Source organism: Lolium rigidum, chromosome 1 (assembly GCF_022539505.1).
Source record: "Lolium rigidum isolate FL_2022 chromosome 1, APGP_CSIRO_Lrig_0.1, whole genome shotgun sequence".
Classification (NCBI taxonomy): Eukaryota; Viridiplantae; Streptophyta; class Magnoliopsida; order Poales; family Poaceae; genus Lolium; species Lolium rigidum.
Genome location: NC_061508.1, coordinates 263803476 through 263822651, shown reverse-complemented (window position 1 = coordinate 263822651; position 19176 = coordinate 263803476). Strand labels below are relative to the sequence as shown.

Sequence of the window (19176 nt, the reverse complement as noted above, 5' to 3'; positions counted from 1 at the left end):
AACTATATGGGTGGCTATCCACCACTTATTTCCACATATCAAAACTAAATCATGATAAGAGTATTATTAAACTCTAAGTATTTCAAGGTGACATTAAAATATCATGTAGAACACAATTTGAATATTTTCAAAGTTATTATTCAAATTCATGTCTATATGGAAATTTAAACCACATACCAACATTAAATAATAAACAGATGTTATAATATCATATTAAATTGCAAATACACCACCCAAGAATTTGTAGTACCCTGGACTAATTCTTGTATGAATAAAGTAAGCAAGACCTGCAAAATACAAAGGAATTCAAATTTGAATTCCAAACAGAAATAAAACAGAAAATAAATAAAAGAGATAAAGGAGAGGAGGCTTACCTGGACCTTACCATAGCAGGCCGCCGCAGCCCAGTAGAAGTCCACCAACATTGGCCCAAGAAGCAGCCCACCAATTGGGCCGACCCATATAACGCTTAGCGTTATTTCCACGCGAGGAGGGAGTTCATCCCCTACCTCTGTTCGAGCAAGCAGCTCGGTGGAGGCACCACGGCCACCGGCCGCGTTAAGATGTGCGCCGCCGCCCCCGAACGTCTATAAAGACCGCCGCGCCGCCGCTCGGAACCCTAGCTCCTAAATTTCCTCTCTCTCTGCTCCAATTCGCCCTAGGCCGAAACCCTAACCCACCGGACTCCGACCGCCGCCGTCGTTTGGAGCTTCCCCGAGCCTCGCCGTGACCACCATCAGCACCGCCGTGGTTGACATGCCCACGGTGCGGGAGGAATCGAGCCAAAACCCCTCGGAGCATCCTCACCGAGCTCACCTCTCCGTCGGCCGGCGCCATGAAATCCGGCGAACCGGACCTCCATCCACCACGCCGTCAAGCGCGTCGTGCTCCTGGTGAGCCACTGATCTCCTTAGCGTGCTCGCCGAGCTCGATTGCACGCCGTAGCACCACCGCGTCGGTAGCCCGTGAGCGTCGCCGCAGCACCTCGTCGCCGGGCACGCTCCGGTGACCAAATCGGAGCGACGCCACCACCAGTCGGTTCGTCTTGTCGTCCTCGTTCGATTGAGCCTACGCATAGCCCCGCGGGAACCCGGGATCGCCGGCGTCGTCCACCTCTGGCCGCCGGTGAAGCACATGGTTGCCACATCGGCACCACGTGGCAGCCAGCGTGGCTTAGTCCCACCAGTCAGTGACTGTGTGGGTAGAGTCACCGGGTGTGTTTAGTAATTCTCTTAGTTTTAATTTAACTCAATAATTACTGAAACTTTACATGAATTTATAAAATTCATTTTAACTCAGAAAAATACAAATAAGATATGAAAATTCTTATAAAAATAAAATCTATCCAATAAAAATATAATATGAAATTTTTATTTTTAATAAAAATTTAATTATTTTATACTTATTAATTAAGCCTTTATTTCTATTCTTAATTGAATTAAAAAGTAAATAATTAGGAAAACTTTCCAAATTAAATAAAAAAACCAGTAAATAAATAAAGAAAACATTAAAACTAATTTTCTTTATTTGTTAATTTGTTAAATCCTTATTAGAGGGACTTAAACCCTAATTAATAATTACCTTAATTATTGAATTCCTTAAAAATAATAAAGGCACAAATCCAATATTATTTTATTTCAGAATTATTAATAACTACAACTTATTTAATGAAGTTATGAATCCAAGAATTATAGAGTAATTAGGAAGCCCTATATTCATTATAATAAATTGATAACTTCATCATTCCATGTGATTCCTAAAACCCTAATATCATTTAGGAACCCTAGCTCCATTATTTAATGTGAATCCTAATTTGGTTCTAAACCCTAAACCTAGGTTAGAACATATGATCATGACACTTACTTTGCCTCCATAGATCCATAGTACCAGCTAAATACTTGTCATGTCTTCATAAAATAATAGAGACCTACCACTAATAAAATGGTATCCCATATGTTCACCTTCATTAGACCTACATGATCAAATAGGGTTAACCAAGTGTAAACCCTAGATCCTATTACCAAAGCCATCATACTTTATTAACCTTATTTAGCATCACACCATTGTGATGAACTCCCAATAACAACTATGCCAAATATTGTGCATTACCTAATCATATTCCACTAAACCCTATTAGTATTAGTTACTTACAAACCATAGTATCCAGGAGCCAACTATACCCAATCTAAGTGGATCCCATAATAAAACATACACCACCTCAACCCTCATTAATATACTTCTTATTAATTAAGAAGTATGTTCTTCAAAAGTTATTCTTTTGAAGAAAATAAAGAGTAATCAACAACCCTGCCTAATAGGATCTATAAACCCTAGCTATCTATCACCAATAAGATACAACCAACTTTGATAGTACCTATGTATAATTAGTTGCTTAAGATGCCTAGGCTTAATTCAACCTTACAAGCCCTAGGTGTTGATGAATCCAACATTGTTGTGATCCATCTAATACCTACTCCAGAAACTAATTGGAACCAGAATAAACTATAGCAAACCACAAACCCAATTGTCATGCTTGTTCTTTATTAAAGAACATGTTCTTCAAAAGTTATTCTTTTGAAGAATATAACAAGTAATCATTAACCATGCCATATAGTATTAAACTTGACAACAGCTCTTTACGTATTATACAACTATTATTCCTTGGTGTGTATGATTGTTACTATGCATCTTACCACTTGCTTATGATTCTAAAACAACACAACCCTGAATAAGAACCTTGTTTGTGAATCATTCTAAAAGTGCAACACACCCTAAACAAATCACTACAACTCACTAATCCTAAATCATCGGGGTTAGGTCACGTTTAGAACGATTGCATCTCATACTTATGCATTACTGCATCCTTGCCAATCTTTTAAACATCGTCCTTACCGGACGATGATGCTATTTCAGAATTTGGAGTTATTGCGCACCGAAGGCCTTGACTGCATAATCTTGCAGTCAAGAAAGGCAAGTTCATCGCTTGCTCATGTCATTTGAGTATTTTTACCAAATTAATTGCAAAGTACTATGTTTATCACTCTTGCATGAAAAGCCAAAAATACTATTTTCATAACTATGAATATGACTATGTGGTGGGCAATGGAACCATGGTATGTGTTGATGTGGTGGAGGTTCCATTGCAAGGGTTTATATCCATCTAGGATTAAACAACAAATGTCGTCCAGTGATTCTTGTGCCGTAATACCCGTGTTAACCATAAGATCCGGAGTGGGACGGAGTAGTCAAAAGTGTTTCCACCTCTCGTTCATCAACGGATGCGCTTACCGTAGCAGTTGTATCTGGCAGAACAACCGGAGGGTGGGGATCCCATTCTAATTCCCCACGGTAATGCAATGTTTACCGTAGCAGTTGTGTCTTGCGAAACAACCGGAGGGTGGGGATCCCATTCTAATTCCCCACGGTAATGCGGTCTATGATGGGTTGCAGCTACCGGCGTAGGAGTGTATGGTAGAGCCCAACACTGTTGTCGTGGTCGGGGCCCAGCCTTAATTGGCGTAAGTGAACCGGCGTGGACCCAGGGTCGGGGCATGCAACAAAGGGTGGGTGTTCGAGGTAGCGGAGGAACATGATTGACTAGGACCTTATACCGGGCCTCACACCAAAGGAAGTGTGGACGAGAACTATAGCTCGGTTGGCACCAAGGTTAAGATCTCTTATGGGTAAAGCAACACACCTCTGCGAGTGTAACGAACCGTGACCGAGTCACTCGCCGGTTCCGGGATATGGAGCTCGCGAACGCTGCCGGAAAGGAACTCCATGAAGTTCTAGTCAACCGGTGAAGGCTGACGGACATAGCTCTTCTGAATAAAAGCAACCTTTTGAAGAAATGATTACAAAAACTTGCATTGCCTATGACTTTCTGGTCTATGGCTGTAGCTAGTGCATTAAACACTCCTTTCCTAAAATGAACTTGTTGAGTACGCTCGTACTCATCCCACTCTTAAATCCCCTGCTTAGATATGGAGGCATCGAAGGAGGATCTACAGTGCAACTCGAAGGCCGAGGATTCAACAATTACTTCAAGGGATAGGACCATGTCAGGAGAGTCAGATACCACATTCAACAAGGAGAAAACCTAGATTAGCAATAGAAAGGAACTAGTTTCCTAAACCTAGTTCCTATTTAGCTAGAATCTATTCATAGCCTCTATAGCTAGTTAAATACTCTACAAGTAGAGTTCGTGATAGGCTTAGACTACGAGTCGTTCTTCTGGAGTTTATTTGCAGATTTACCTCCATGTATAGTAGGAGGCTGTGCTGATCTTTTGTAACAGAGTCGGAGTTGTAATTCTATAGACATACCTTGGACCCGCATATGTTTCTGTTGTACCACTCTGAGCGATGTAATACTAGTGGAACGGTGTTTCATTAGTATTATATCAGACTTGCATACTACACCATGCAGTGGTATGCTGGGTCACCACAATATGCCTGGCCACGGAGGTGTCCGACGTTGGAGCTTCCCACCAGCGGTGGCGTGAGCAGGACCGCGGCGGCAACGACGCTCGACGGGGGACGTGTGCAAGTGTAGCAGGGGCAGTGGTGGCTCTGGAGATGAAGGTAAATCACAAAATGACCGACGCATGCTTCAATGATAACATGTCATTCTGGCACGAACATCTTCCCAAAGGGAACAAGTGTCCGACTAGTATCGAGGAGGCCATGAAAATCGTGTATCGTCTGGATTTACCGCACGTGAAATACCATGTGTGCTTGAACGATTGCACCATTTATCGGGACGAGCACGCAAAGTCTACCATATGTCCGCAGTGCGGCGTCAGTCGATACAAGAAGTGGAAGAAAAACGCAAGCCCAAGCATATCGAGGACCACATCGGCGCCTACATTCCGGGAGTACTGTCTCCGTTGACATCCAGGTTCTACAACGATGGCCCCTATGCCGCCACTCCCGGGTGCGTGACGCCAAACTTGTCGCCGCGGTATGAGGATACGCTGCCGCATGGTGGCTTCAATCTGAACGCCGTGTTATACTCCCCGGCGTACGACCAAGCGCCCCAGCGCGAGCCAGGCCCCGGTGCGGACGGCGCCCCGTTCACTGGCCGCAGGGGCCCACTCAAATTTGCGGGCGCCGGTGGTGAGGAGGAGGAGGAGGGCAAGGAGGGGGTGGAGGACGACGACAACAACGAAGAGGGCGGCGACAAAGAGGACGATGAGGACGCGGGTGCCGCGGAGGATGCATATGATCTCGTGGAGGTTGACGCGGCCGGCGTGATGAAGAAGAGGAAGAAGAAGGCTTCGGGCACACGAGGCCCCAAGTAGACGGTTCTGGAGGATCAATGTCTCTGCGAGTCGTGGTCGACGGTGAGCCATGACTCCATCATCGGTGCCAACCAAAAGTACGAGAAGTATTGGGCGAGGATCAAGGCCGAGTTCGATGAGCGTAAGCTAATCAACAACGATTACAGCAAAGTGACAACAAAGAGGAGCCAAAAGGCAATGTCGACGCGATGGGCCATCTTCCAGGCATCGGTGAACGTGTTCCATGGGTACCATAACGAGGCCGTGACCAGAGGCGACATCGGCAACGACGTCAGCGGCGTGGTACGCCTCTTTCTACGATAATCTTTAGCGCCTAGTTTTTGTTCGACGATATGATTGCGCTTCCTTTGGTTAGTTCGACAAGGCCATGGAGATGTACCGAAAGCACTCGGAAGGACATAAGTTTTTCACGCTGATGCATTGCTATAGCAAGCTCAAAATGAACGAGAAATGGCGGTTGACGCTTTCGTTGTCGAAGGGGAAAGACGCCATTGATCTGGATGCGCCGCTCGCAACATCGGCAGGGCGCCCTATCGGCAACAAGGCTGCCAAGGCCACCTTGGCCGACGCAGCGGCGACCGAGAAGACGCAGGCGTCGTCACAGTGCCTCGCCGAGGTCTCCTCGACCTTGCTCTCCTGAGATAAAAATGCCGATGAAAGGTGGGCGGCGTTGCTCAAGAGGCAAGAGGAGAAGATGGAGCTCAAGAAACGCAAGGAGGACATGTCCCTGCTGACAACGTCGACAACTGGAATGTCTCCCCGGACGTGGACGGCGCACAACTTCTTCAAAGGCCAGATCCTCGACGACATTGAAGCCAAAATGATGGCGGCCGAGGCAGCGGAAGCAATCCCACCCCCAGAGCAAGAGCCGGCACCAGCAGACGCGTCTGCGACAGCGTCTGCTAGTACACCTGCGTCGGCCTCTGCCTCGGCGTCAGTGGAACCGGCCTCTGCCTCGGCGTCGGCTGCGGAGCAGGCACACCGGGCAGATAAGATGAGGTCGTCGTGATCGACGGGCCTACGTCGACTAAGGATGCGCCGTCGGCGTCGGCGTCGCCCAACCCCTTCTTCTAATTTACATCGGTCTGTAATATGTTCGCGCGCTCAGTACTTTGGTCGCGGCTACTCTGATCGCGACGACTTCGACGGGAACGACCTCTTTTGAATACAAACTATTCGAATTTCTGTTTGAGAATAGCGTTGGGGGACGCGGCTGAGGAGCGACGTCCCCAAACGCGGCACGAACAAAACACATCCCCCGAACGCTCGATCCGACGCCGTTTGGGGGACGCGGCTGAAGATGCTCTCATGTGTTCACCAAATCAAATTTCAGGTTCCATCTCACTGTATTTCTCTTGTGTATTTGTACTTGGCCATGTGGTGTGATTATATTGGATATTACCTGATGCACTTGCTAAGATCTTGTCTGAACGAAAATTTGAGAGAAATCAGTCAAATTCCCGGCCTTGCAGGCTGCGACATAATCCTTGCGGCAACGACCGTGATTTTGCCAGGTCTCAATTTACTATTTGGTCGGTGGTACATCAGGAAGAAAATTAAATCTATATTACCATCAATTATCACGAGACAAGTTGATGTGTGCGTTTCAAGTAGCTGCATAAATGAACCAGTCTTTGGAACAGAGTCAAATAAACTTATTCCGAAATCAGTAGCAAAAGGAATCCTGAGAAAGTTGGATTTCCTATTCCACCGTGATTTTGATGTGTGCGTTTCAAGTAGCTGCATAAATGAACCAGTCTTTGGAACAGAGTCAAATAAACTTATTCCGAAATCAGTAGCAAAAGGAATCCTGAGAAAGTTGGATTTCCTATTCCACCGTGATTTTACATGCTGTTGTTTATATACTTGTAGGTCAATTGTTGAGCACCTGATCGCTGCTGCCGCTACTTCTTGAAACTTGAGAACCTGACCGCTGCTGTCGCATCTTCCTCGGCACGAAGCAACACCTCACCTCTCCGCGACTTCCCGCGACTCACGGTGAGCAACACCTCACCTCTCCTGCTTGTTGTCCCTTGCTGTTGGCTAGCCGTTGGTGTTGCTGGCCCTTGCTGCTGGTGCTGCTGGCCCTTGCTGCTCCTAGCTGCTTGATGCTGGCTGCTGGTGCTGCTGGCCCATGCTGCTGCTAGCTGCTGCTAGGTGCTTGATGCATATGGAGGACAAGGAACAAAATGTATATGTGCCATGGTGATCTGGTGGTGTATATGTGCCATTTTTTGGTGGGGTATATGTGCCATTTTCTTGTGCAGGGATTTTAAATGAATTGCCCACTATCACCGAAATATTGATTTATTTCCGTTTCGACAAAAATGGGGCACTTCTAGGTCCATAATTTAGAAAAGGTCATGTCCAATTTTTTCGTGATTTTTTTTGCTAAGTATATGCATTTTTCCTATTTAGTGCTAATATGGCCGACAATGATGAGGCCGGCGCCACCAAGCCATTCTGGATGGCGCCAGCAAGCCATTCTGGATGGTGGCCAACAAGCTCGCCACGACATCGAGGAAGATGACATGGACCCCGAGTACAAAACCGATGGTGCCGCCGAGGATGACACCACTGATGGCGGTGAACGGACAAACAGCGGCGAACACACAGATGGCGGCCAACCGAAGAGGCAACGGAAGGAGCGTCGCCTGAATGTGCTCAGCACCGTGAATCAGGCATTCACCAAAGTGGGCGCCAATGGGATTCCAACAGCGCCCATGAATTAGTCAAAGGGTACACGTCACAACTCGGGTGCATCCTCCGGAGCACGGTCTCGATCAACACCGAGAACCTTAGGCATGCTGACCGAGCGAATTTGGGTTCCCTCCTCTTCACGAAGTTGCACGAACGATACTCGATCGTTCCCGGTTGACTGCTCAGATAAACGTCTCGGGCGGAATGAGCACCGCCCTCTCTAGTTGGAGGAACCGAGTGAAGACAATGATTCTGAAACTTCGTCCCGACGGTTAGCAAGTGGCGCAACCGAAATGGGACAAGGAGGATGAGGAGTGTGCGAGGAACGGCCTACCATACCTCTTCTCAAAATAATAAGATAAGCAAACCAGGAACTATCTCAGGGCCCGGTACCGTGTGGACCCGATAACAAAGGAGCTCACCACCAATCCGGAGGTGAAGTAGTTTGATATTCTTCTGGTAAGGAATGCACCCGCTTAATTAGCTCCTCATGGTTGCATTCTAATAAATGAATCCAAATTTCTAAATGGTTCATGTTCCTTCCGTAGGATAAGGATACTGGAAGTAGTAGCGTCGCAGGGTCCACGAGCTTCTGGAAGTGTGCCCATTGGGACAACCCTTTAAATAGGACGTTGAATGCCTACAAGAAGAGGATCCATTGAGTAAGCCGACGTTGGCTGGTCGTGTGCCCGGAGAAGAATTGTCCATGAAATGGTCAGAGTACTATAAGTATGGGAGAAAGGATAAAAAGGCCAACATCGACGACCAGGAGGTTAGAGAACTCAAGGCACAAGTGGCACAGATCCCGACATTGGTCGAAGAGCAAGTGCGACAACAAGTGCAACATCACGTGGAGAGCCAACTGAGGACGCAACGACATCAAATGGAGTACCAAGTGGGCACGATGCTCATCTCCATAATGCCCACCTTGCTTGCGGGGTTGAAGGAGTGATATAAGGCCGGTGAAAAGGGGCCTCCCCCGATTCCCGACTTCACGGCCAGCACCTCGCACAACGTGGCGCCATCGGTGTCTCCGCAGGCAGCAACATTGGTGTCTCCGGCGGCGCCATTACTTCATCTCAATGCACCTGTCGCTGCGGAGAATATGCCGTCCGACACCGCGCCAACAAGCGGCGCATCCTTCACTTACACGCTCGCAGTCGACGATACCTCGACATTAGCCGAGCTGGACGCCATCACGGTAACCAATCCTCGACTGATGACTTTCATCTCCTTGCCTTTGACTGGGCATCCCTAACACCCTACATGTTTTCCACGGGGCACCGACGACGTCCCATGCACTCTCCTGCACTTTGTGAAAGATGAGATGATCGATGTTGCCAAGGCCAAAATCGTTCAACCGAGCAACCGCCAGTTCCACAATAGACTCATGCAACCCGACGTGTATATGGTTCAACTGGTTCGGGTGTTGAGTGGCTGCGACGACGTGGTAGCTCCCTTTCAACCCCATGGTGCCGACAAAGATGAGGTCCTTGCCCTCAACCAATGCTTCAGTTGGTCCATGCTTTGGCCAAAGAGCTAGATTCGTTTGGGAGCGAGGGACACCACCCCAAAGATAGCACCGCCAGCCGTGCCGGCGCCAAGCCATAGCAAGACCACCCCAACGATGCCGCCATCAGCTGCTCAGGACATGTAGGCACAGGATCCGAATGAGGATAGTACATTTGCGAACCTTGATAACTACATGTTCGAATATGGGATGGATGACGACATATTTGCGCCTCTGGGTGTCATACCCTCCCCAGCTGCTGCCGCGGGGAAACCCAATTGCAACAAGCGTCTATTCAGTTCTCGGGAGACACCTCCAGATGCCGCCTTCACCGAGAATCAGCGGACAGCCGATCCGAAAAGTGTTATCATCCCTAACACACTCAAGAAGACTTGCGATGAGGAGAATGCAAAATAACTAATTAAGAAGCCAAAGGGGCAGAAAAGTAAGAAGAAGGAGGACAAGTCTGCCTGCCTGCCGGCACCGAATCCGATCCATGCTCAGGACGGGCCACCAGTGCCCAAGAATATCGCGTGGAGGGTGCATGTGGCGGGTGAGCGGATGCTAGTTAAAATATTGTATGATGCTGCACCCGGTCCTATGCGATCTCTGGTTGACGGTATTCATCATATGGAGGAGCAACCTCTCAAGGAGAAAGATAGTGCGTATTCGGTGTATGTGGCCAAGGTGCCCTCGGGCCAGGGCTTTGTCGATAGCACCATCGGGCAGAATATCTTCCTGCGGTATGATGACATCTTCGCCATGTTAAACAGTTATCCGCTGCACTACACCTTCATTCACCTATAGTCGCTCAGTATGGCAATGTGGATCATTAGAAACAAGACCCCGGGCATCGCGATAGCCGACCCCTTCTACATGCGTGCCATCCACTTGGCTAGTGCTGGGAACCGGAAAGTCGCGAGTGAATACCTCCAAGGCTTCTTTCTGACGAACCAGAAGAAGGATACCATCCTCCTGCCTTACTTTCCCGAGTAAGTCATCCCCTCACCGTCTTAACATATGATTTTTTTAGATTCCAGTCGTCCTATTCTTAAACATTATGTGTTCTACGCAGAGATAATATATGCACACTCATCTCCATATGCCCGAGACATTTCATGGCCACATATTTCGATGCGGATAGTAAGTCGAGCACAGACTACACACATATCAAGAGTGTGCTTGATGATGCTCTCAATGGCTACGTCAAAGTTAAAGGCCTCATCGAGACGAGAAATGCTAGGTACGGCAAGCATGTATTCAAGCACGTAACAAAGTTCCCCTGCGTCAAGAAGCCTCCTTCCAGTAAGAAGGATGCCTACTACGCCCTCCATCACATGGGGGCGTTCTTATGGGACCACCAGAAGCTTAGGCTACATGATCATCTCAGAGACTAGGCCACACGCATGTCGCGGATCCAGGAGGAGAACATCAAGCAAAATTTCTTTCACATCCAAGTATAGTTTTATCAAATCATCTATCAAGATGTCCTTAGAAGCTCGGGAGAGTTCTACAACGGCTATCAATCGTCTAACAGTGACATAAACACAATGCTCCAAATGCAGGGTGACGACTACCGCTCATGGATGACCTTGGCGAAAGGCAGCGGTTTTATCAATGCTCCGCCCCCTAAGCCGAGTAGAAAGTCTTGATGCTTGCCTAGCTATGTAGTTCTGAACTATCGACGAGCTTGTGTTGTAAACTTCATCCACTACTTTACTTGCATGTCTCTTTAATTGGTTTCGACTGTCGTTGAACTTATATGTAATCGATGCTATCAATTACTTGTTCTGCTATGTTTGTGAACTTATATATATGGCTCTTTAGTTTCGACAATCATTTTGCGCATTTGATTTGATCTTTAATTTTATTTGCACTTGCCGATGATTAGAATGTTTGGTAACTACACTTGGAGGTGGGGCAAGTGAACCTGGTGCGATGGCACAAATATCAATCTCTTGTGCATCCTACTTGGCTTCACTCACCCTATTACTAAATGTTAATATTTGTTTCGACCAACAATGTATGAGGCATGCCATTTAGTTCATACTACTTGGCACTTATTTGAGTTAGCACTTCTTAATTAATTGCATTGGCCGATGATTAGAATGTTTGGTCACTACACTCGGGGACGGCGCAAGTGAGCCTCGTGTGATGGCACAAATATCAATCTCTTATGCATCCTACTTGGCTCACTTATGCCATCCCTGAATGTTAATATTTGTTTCGACCAACAATGTATGAGGCATGTCATTTAGTTCATACTACTTGGCTCTTATTTGAGTTGGCATTCTTCTTTTACTTTGGTCTTTCTTCCATTTTAGTGCCGATGATTAAAATGTTTGGTCACTACACTTGGAGGCGGTGCTAGCGAGCCTGGTGTGATGGCACAAATATCAAGCTCTTGTGCATCCTACCTAGCCTCGCTGACACCATATCTGAATGTTAATATTTGTTTTGAACAATAAAGTATGAGGCATGATATTTAGTTGATACTACTTGGATCGTATTTGAGTTTGCCCTTATTCAGTGCAAAGACGTATGAGTGCACTAATGTTTCATTGATTTGTACATATATACAGAGATTCCGTCATATGTTGTGTACAAGGGCAAGGTTCTCGGAGTCTGCGACGACTGGGAGGAGTGTCGGAGACAGGTTCACCATTTTAACGGTAACAGTTACAAAGGGTACACCACTAGAGCGAAGGCCGAAGACAGATACACGCGCTATCTGGCGAGAGAGAGGAGGGAGCGGAGGAGGAACCGGATGAAGAACACTTTCATCGCGATGATTGTCGTACTGACTGTAGCTCTCTTATATGTGATGTTAGTTTAGATGATCGATCTTGTAACATCATGACGGCAACTATGCTACCCAATCTCGAGATCCTAACTTGTCTAATATTTGAATCCATACTCTGAATTCGAAGGCTAATGTGAAGAACTATGGTGATATACTGTGCTGGCACACCTAGTACCCCTTCACTGGCGCACCTCTCCTCTCCAAACAAGCAGTGGCGCACCCCAAAATACAACAGTGGCGCACCACTTTGGTGCACTCCAAAAGCCTGGCAGGTGGCGCACCCATGTAAGTACCAATGGCGCACCTCTCCGAGTTAGCAGTGGCGCATCCTGATATGTAGCAATGGCGCACCTCTGAGGTGCCAACAGTGGCGCACCACAATAGTTAGCAATGGCGCACCTCCCCTAGACAGCAGTGGCGCATCCTGATATGTAGCAATGCCGCACCCCTATGGGCTAACAGTGGCGCACCACATTAGTTAGCAATGGCACATCACTAGTGCGTCACTGCTAACTGTTAGCAATGGCGTGATAGCAGTGGCGTACCATGGTGCGTCACTGATGGCCAATAGTGGTGCGCCACTGATTAGCTGTTTTTTAGTAGTGACTAGTTATACCTTGATATGTATCGGTGTGTTGATCTCATGCATATCACGAAGAATTTGTGCGAGTGGTTGCTTGCTACATTGTTAAACATGTCGGGGAAAACAAATAATCAACCAAAGGCAAGATAAGACCTAAAATAATTTAGAATCGGGAAAGAGCTTCACGAGAATGTGAGAAGCTGAAGACAACCAAGGGGAAACAAGTTATCAATGATAATTGCCCCATCATGAATCTAAGTTTGAAGGAGCTCAATTAAGTTTTTGTTGGGGATTCGTAGAAGAAAACAAAAAAATCTAACTAACGCAACTCGGTTGACCAGATCTATCTAGGAGCAATGTAGTAACGGTGAAGGTTTCGGTGACGTACCCTCGTAGACTGAAAGCGGTTAATGTTTCGCTAGAAGGTGGTTCATGTAGTCATACTCGTTGCCGATCTCGGGGTCGAGTAGTAGTCCTCTCGTACGACCTTAAGCGCCGCAAGTCTAGCGCATAGTAGTTTCGCACACATACGGTGCTCAATGACGCTCCCAACTCCGTTCCAATGAACTTGCGGAAGTTGATCTTCTGGATTCGGATCCCAGCAGCGCTCCCGCGTACCGGATGGATTACCCCCTCCATGTAGAGCGCTTCGAGGAACCAACGTATGGGAGAGAGAACACGAGAGAGAGAGAGAGAGAGAGAGAGGAGGCACCCAAAGGGGCTCTCCACTTCTCAAGAGAGGGAATTGTGTGTCCTCTTCCCCCCAATGCCTCCCCCTTATATAGCGGGAGGGGGTTTAGTGCGCACCCAAACCCTACGCTTTGGCCGGCTGGGCCATGGAGGGTGGCCGACTGGGCCAGGGGTGTCCGGAGGGCCACCAAGGGCCCATGAGCCCCCCACCTCAAAAAACCCTAGCTGCCTCCCAGAAGCCCATGTGGGGGTTGGTCGACCCCTAAATGAGCTCCCCTCCGGGAGGGGCCCATTAAGGTGGGCTGCACCTTTATTAATTAAATAAATATATAATTAAATATCAATATACTTAATTAATACACAATACATATTATTTAATTTCCGATGATTCGAGACACCTCTCGCACCACTCTGAACATCCTTCGGACTCTCCCGGAATCCTTTCTGTTTCTCTCTTCTCTATTCTCCGGTGTTTCCAATGAATGCAAAATAATCTTAAGTTTCGTTGAATCCATAAGTGTCTTCCCTACGGTTCGAGAATGACACATACATGATCGAGACAATCTACAATCAATGATCGTCATGGGGTTCTAGAGAACCATAATGATCCATGTATATTCTACAAAGATATGACCATCGATTGAACCATGCATTACGTCGAGGCCCATTCCCTTTGTTAGTTCCAGAGCACTCCATGTCGCAGGATGATCTCAGTGACGCCTCTAGAACCATTGCAAGAACCTAGTTAAGGCGCGTTCGGCACCAACGCATTCTCATGTTCTAGTTAGGAGTCATCAATGTACAACGCAAATTAGGAAGCCGACAAAAATAGGTCGTAGCTCAACTCGTCTGCAATCATGTCTTAAAAAGATTATAAGCTTACACACACTACGGGACATATGGAGTATGCCGACGGCCACCAGCCGTCGGCACAGCCCAGAAGGCCGTCGGCACAGGCTGTGCCGATGGTGACCGTCGGCGTAGCTTCGTCGGCATAGTTCTGGTCGGGGACTGCCCAATCACCGTCGGCATAGACTGGCCGTCGGCACAGATTGTTGTGCCGACGGTTTCACCGTCGGCATAGTATTTCAAAATTTCAAAATTTATTTTCGAAAAAATATTTATTTTTTTTAAAAAAATATTTTTTAAATTTTTTTCCACTTTTCTTCTTCTACTTTTTTAATTGTTTATCTTTCACAATCACACTTAGTACACTTAATCTTAGGTCAAATTGCACTTGTGGTCAAAATTCCCAGTTGGTCACCCATCCTCACACTACTCCCGCCCCGGCACGCTTAACTTTTTGGTTCTCTTCGGATGAGCTTCCATGAAAGAAATGACACCTTGATGTTAATATTACCATATCTATCATACTAACCCTTTCACCGTGATGTCACACCTCTATATTTTTGAATTCTAAACAATTACTTAAGTAAACAGCAATGAATATATAAAAATAATAATAATAATAATATAGAATTTGAAAACCAGTTAAATAATTTATTTGTCTTTTTATTTAATATGGAATAATTAATATCAGTAAATGCGAATTTGGCAAATAATATGTCTAAATTGATCAGAAAAATGAGAGGAATACAAATATGATATCCATATCATCTTTTGAACATACAAAGTTAACTTACCCAAAAATTATGAGCATTAGATCAAGTACCTCTAGTTTAAATTTGACTAACTTTATCGAAAATGAGGTGGGAAATGGCCTCGGCATGGCATAGTTTGCCGAAATAAGGTCATATTTGGCACGTGTGTGGACCCTAGGATGGGAAGCAAGACCCCGGACGCGGATTTCTAATCCGACCGATGGACAACCATCTTTTCATTTTTAGCGTGCCCAGACGGTTTTTATTTGTGAAGCACCTACATGGGGCGCATTTTAGTATGACGTGAAACCTCCGTGCGATGATTGTAGACCACCTACGCACCACCTATCACATGACATGTGCACTCGTTAGCTTTTTGGGAACCCATGCGGCCTCCGGCGGTGTCCCGCCGAATCCGCTGGAAACTGACCGGATTTGAACTAGGGGTGAACTATCCGTCGCTCTAGAAATTCCGGAAAAATTGTTTTTAGTTCTACGACGCATCATTATATGTGCTAATTTTTGTTCATTTAGTTTGTTCGTGAATGGGTGCACCCGCACGCCCGGTACAGCGATTTCGCATGTCCCGGGGGTCCTGTTTTGGCCAGATGGTAATTTGAACAAAGTCCAAAAATCCCACGGAGCCGCGTGACGTAATTTTATATGTCATAGTAACTATTCCGTTTGATAAAACTGGGATACGGCAATTATTTTGAAAAACCCTTCACGAAAAGGGCTATCACGTAGGGAGTTCTACGGATTTCAGGGAAAATGAGGTGGGAAACAGCCTCAGCATGGCATAGTTTGCCGAAACGAGATCATATTTGGCACGTGTGTGTGCCCTAGGATGGGAAGTAAGTCCCCGGATGCGCGTTTCTAATCCGACCCACGAGCGACAATTTTTTCATTTTTGGCGTGTGTGAAAGCCATGAAACCTCAAACATTATAGCTCATTTCAAAGAATATTTGTTTAGGTATTTGAAATATTCTATTTTTTATATTTTTCTATGATATATATTGTTTTTCTGCAAAATTTGATATATTATACTTATTTTTCTCAATTAGAATGATTTAGTTATGCTTTTTTGAAGAATGTTGTGCAGAATAGAAAAAAGCTATGCCGACGGTATAACCGTCGGCACAGGTCCGTAGTAAAAAAAAAGAGAAAAAAATGTTGTGCCGACGGCCAGAACTGTGCCGACGGTGGTCGTCGGCACAACCGGCCTGTACCGACGGCCATTTTAACGCCGACGGCCATCCTTATCGCCGCGGTACGGAGGCTTCTGTGCCGACAGCCCCAATATTTGGCCGTCGGCACACACGATAGCCGTCGGCACATCTGTGCTCTCCCGTAGTGACATGTCAACAATGTTAATCATGCATCAATACGAACAAACTAGTCTTTATTGCATGTTGTCATGTATAAGGGGAATGCTATTAGAAATATGAGAACTACCATGTGTAGAACCGATTCTCATACCAAACTCGGTTACCATTGCACATGGACTACAAAATTGTATAAGTTTCACTTCTTAGGATAACTAGCATAGCATACAACATAGAAACTACCATCATATCTAGCATCAACTAGACATGCATAAGTAACAGCTAGCATCAAATATATCACATGCTCATAGAACATCATCAAAGTACATACCCATAACAAATACAATTATATCTAACACATGCTCTGGCGTGAATTTGGATAGGAGGCACCCCAGTTTTTCCAGCATTGTGTAGCTTATGATGTTACTACTCATAACGTCCATAATAATTTTGACACTCCTAACGCAAGAGAAAATTGAATGCAGTGTATCAAGAAGTGCTTGAAAAATGAATAATTGTTTTTTATTTTTTGATGTTTTAAAATTAAAGTACAAGCTCATATTTACATATATGTTTAACCATGCATGTTTTTTTTTATAATAACCCGTGTAGAACCATGGGTTGATGGCTAGTAGAACTATAAGATCACACACCTAGCTTGATTCCACAACTTCATCTTTACTTGCTCGCCGCAAGTGGTGGAATGCTCTGCTCGTTCCTGAAGTAGTCACTAGGATCCACCTGGCCCTTCGCCATGGCCAGCCTCTGGAAATTACCCTTGTAGTACTTCTCGCCCCAAACCTTACCAGCCTGGTAGCTACTGACGTTGCCCACAATAACATTCTCGCCCAGGTCAAGGTCCCTGTAGTTCACATATGCCTGCCTCGGGTTCTTGCTCACATACGGTCCCATGAACGCATAAAAGTCTTTGAGCCACTTGGTCTGCGCCGATCCGTCTGTGGCAGCAGACCAGAAATTCATGTACTGGATGTTGAACAGCACGCCACCACGGTGAGGGAACGCCGTCGCCGACTCTGGGATGCTGCTGATCTTCCCGCCGTATGGGTCAGTGATCATCAGCCCAGCGTTTGGCTTGGCGAGCCAGGCGAAGATCTGCACCCACACGTCCTTGGGGATGGCCTGACGGACATAGTCGGATGTGGCCTTGTTGAAGGTGTCCAATGAGGTGGTTCTGTTCAGGATGTCCTCCACGGTGGCGGTGCTACCCAGGTAGATGTAGGGCACGGACTGGATCCATGACATCTCCTTGCAGTGCGACCGGTTAAAACCGAGCTCAGGGAAGCGGCTGCTCATCAATGGCAGGAGCGTGTCGCAGGTGCCCAGGTACATGGACTGGAAATCAGCCACCTGTTTCTGGATGACCACCCTTATGAACAGGTCATCGGGGAGAGCCGGGGCGACTTCTTGCCACTTAGTGAGTATGTCTACAGCGCCCTCGTTAACGGATTTTGGGACGCTGAACATTGTCACCGTCGGCGGGACAGGCACGAGCTTCACCTTCCACGACAGCACGATGCCGAAGCTCTCGCCACCGCCTCCGCGGATGGCCCAGAACACGTCCGCCCCCATGGCCTGCTTGTCCAGGAGCCTCCCCTTGGCGTCGACCAGCGTGGCGTCCAGGACGTTGTCAATGGCGACGCCATACTTGCGGAGCAGCATGCCGAACCCGCCCCCGCTGAAATGGCCGCCCACGCCGACCGTCGGGCACAAACCGGCCGGGAAACCCAGCTGCTTGCTCGCCTTGGAAATTGCGTAGTATAGCTCTCCGAGCGTCGCGCCGGAGTCCACCCACGCGGTGGCCGTTTTCTGGTCCACGCTCACGGACCGGAGGTTCACAAGGTCAACAACAGCGAACACCTCGGGACGAACGGAACGATACGAGAGGCCCTCGTAGTCGTGCCCGCCGCTGCGCACGCGAATGCGCACGTCGTTCTGGCGGCCGCAGACAACGGCGGCCTGGACGTGGGAGGCATTCGTTGGCGTGACGATGACGAGCGGCCTCACCGTGGTTGGAGTGAACAACCTGGGGTTCCGGATGGAGGACACCAGGACAGAAGTGAACGAAGGCGAGCTCTGCGTGTACAGAAGCTGCTTTGGTATGGCTGCCGAGAGGCATTTGAGGAAGCCATCGGAGGAAGCTAGGGAAGGGACGGGTGCATAGCACGAGAGGAAGCTGATGAGGACCGCTAGCACTAAGGTCCGAGACGAGGCCATGTTTGTTTCGTTCCACCCGTGCAGCTATGCTCAAGATCACGTACTACTGCTGTTGGAATGCTTAGCATGCTAGCTCTGCAGCTCTAGATATAGCCAACTCTACAACGAGTTCGACTTCACCATCCCTCTCCAGCTGGCAAATCTGCACAAGTCAAAAGTCATGGTCAGCTATCAAGATATTGGCTGACGTGGATACACATTAGTTAGCGAGACAAAGTCTATAGTACTGTATATTGTAATACTAATATTCGCTCTGTTTCAATAAATAAAACATATTTTTTTAAAAAAGTTAAACCTAGTAAAGTTTGACCAAAATGTTAGAAAATTTTATCAACAAATATAATATACTACAGATGTCATATGAAAATATATTTCATGGTGTATCTAATAATATTGATTTTATATTTCACATGTTTATATTTTTAT

The 19176-nt window shown here is 46.8% G+C and overlaps 1 protein-coding gene across 1 annotated transcript; it reads right to left on the bottom strand.

Annotated features, from left to right (window-relative positions):
* Positions 1 to 17193: 17193 nt before the first annotated feature.
* LOC124683609 (berberine bridge enzyme-like Cyn d 4) lies at positions 17194 to 18750 on the bottom strand. The gene has a single exon (XM_047218095.1). The coding sequence runs from the start codon at positions 18748 to 18750 to the stop codon at positions 17194 to 17196; it is 1557 nt and encodes a 518-aa protein (XP_047074051.1).
* Positions 18751 to 19176: the final 426 nt, after the last annotated feature.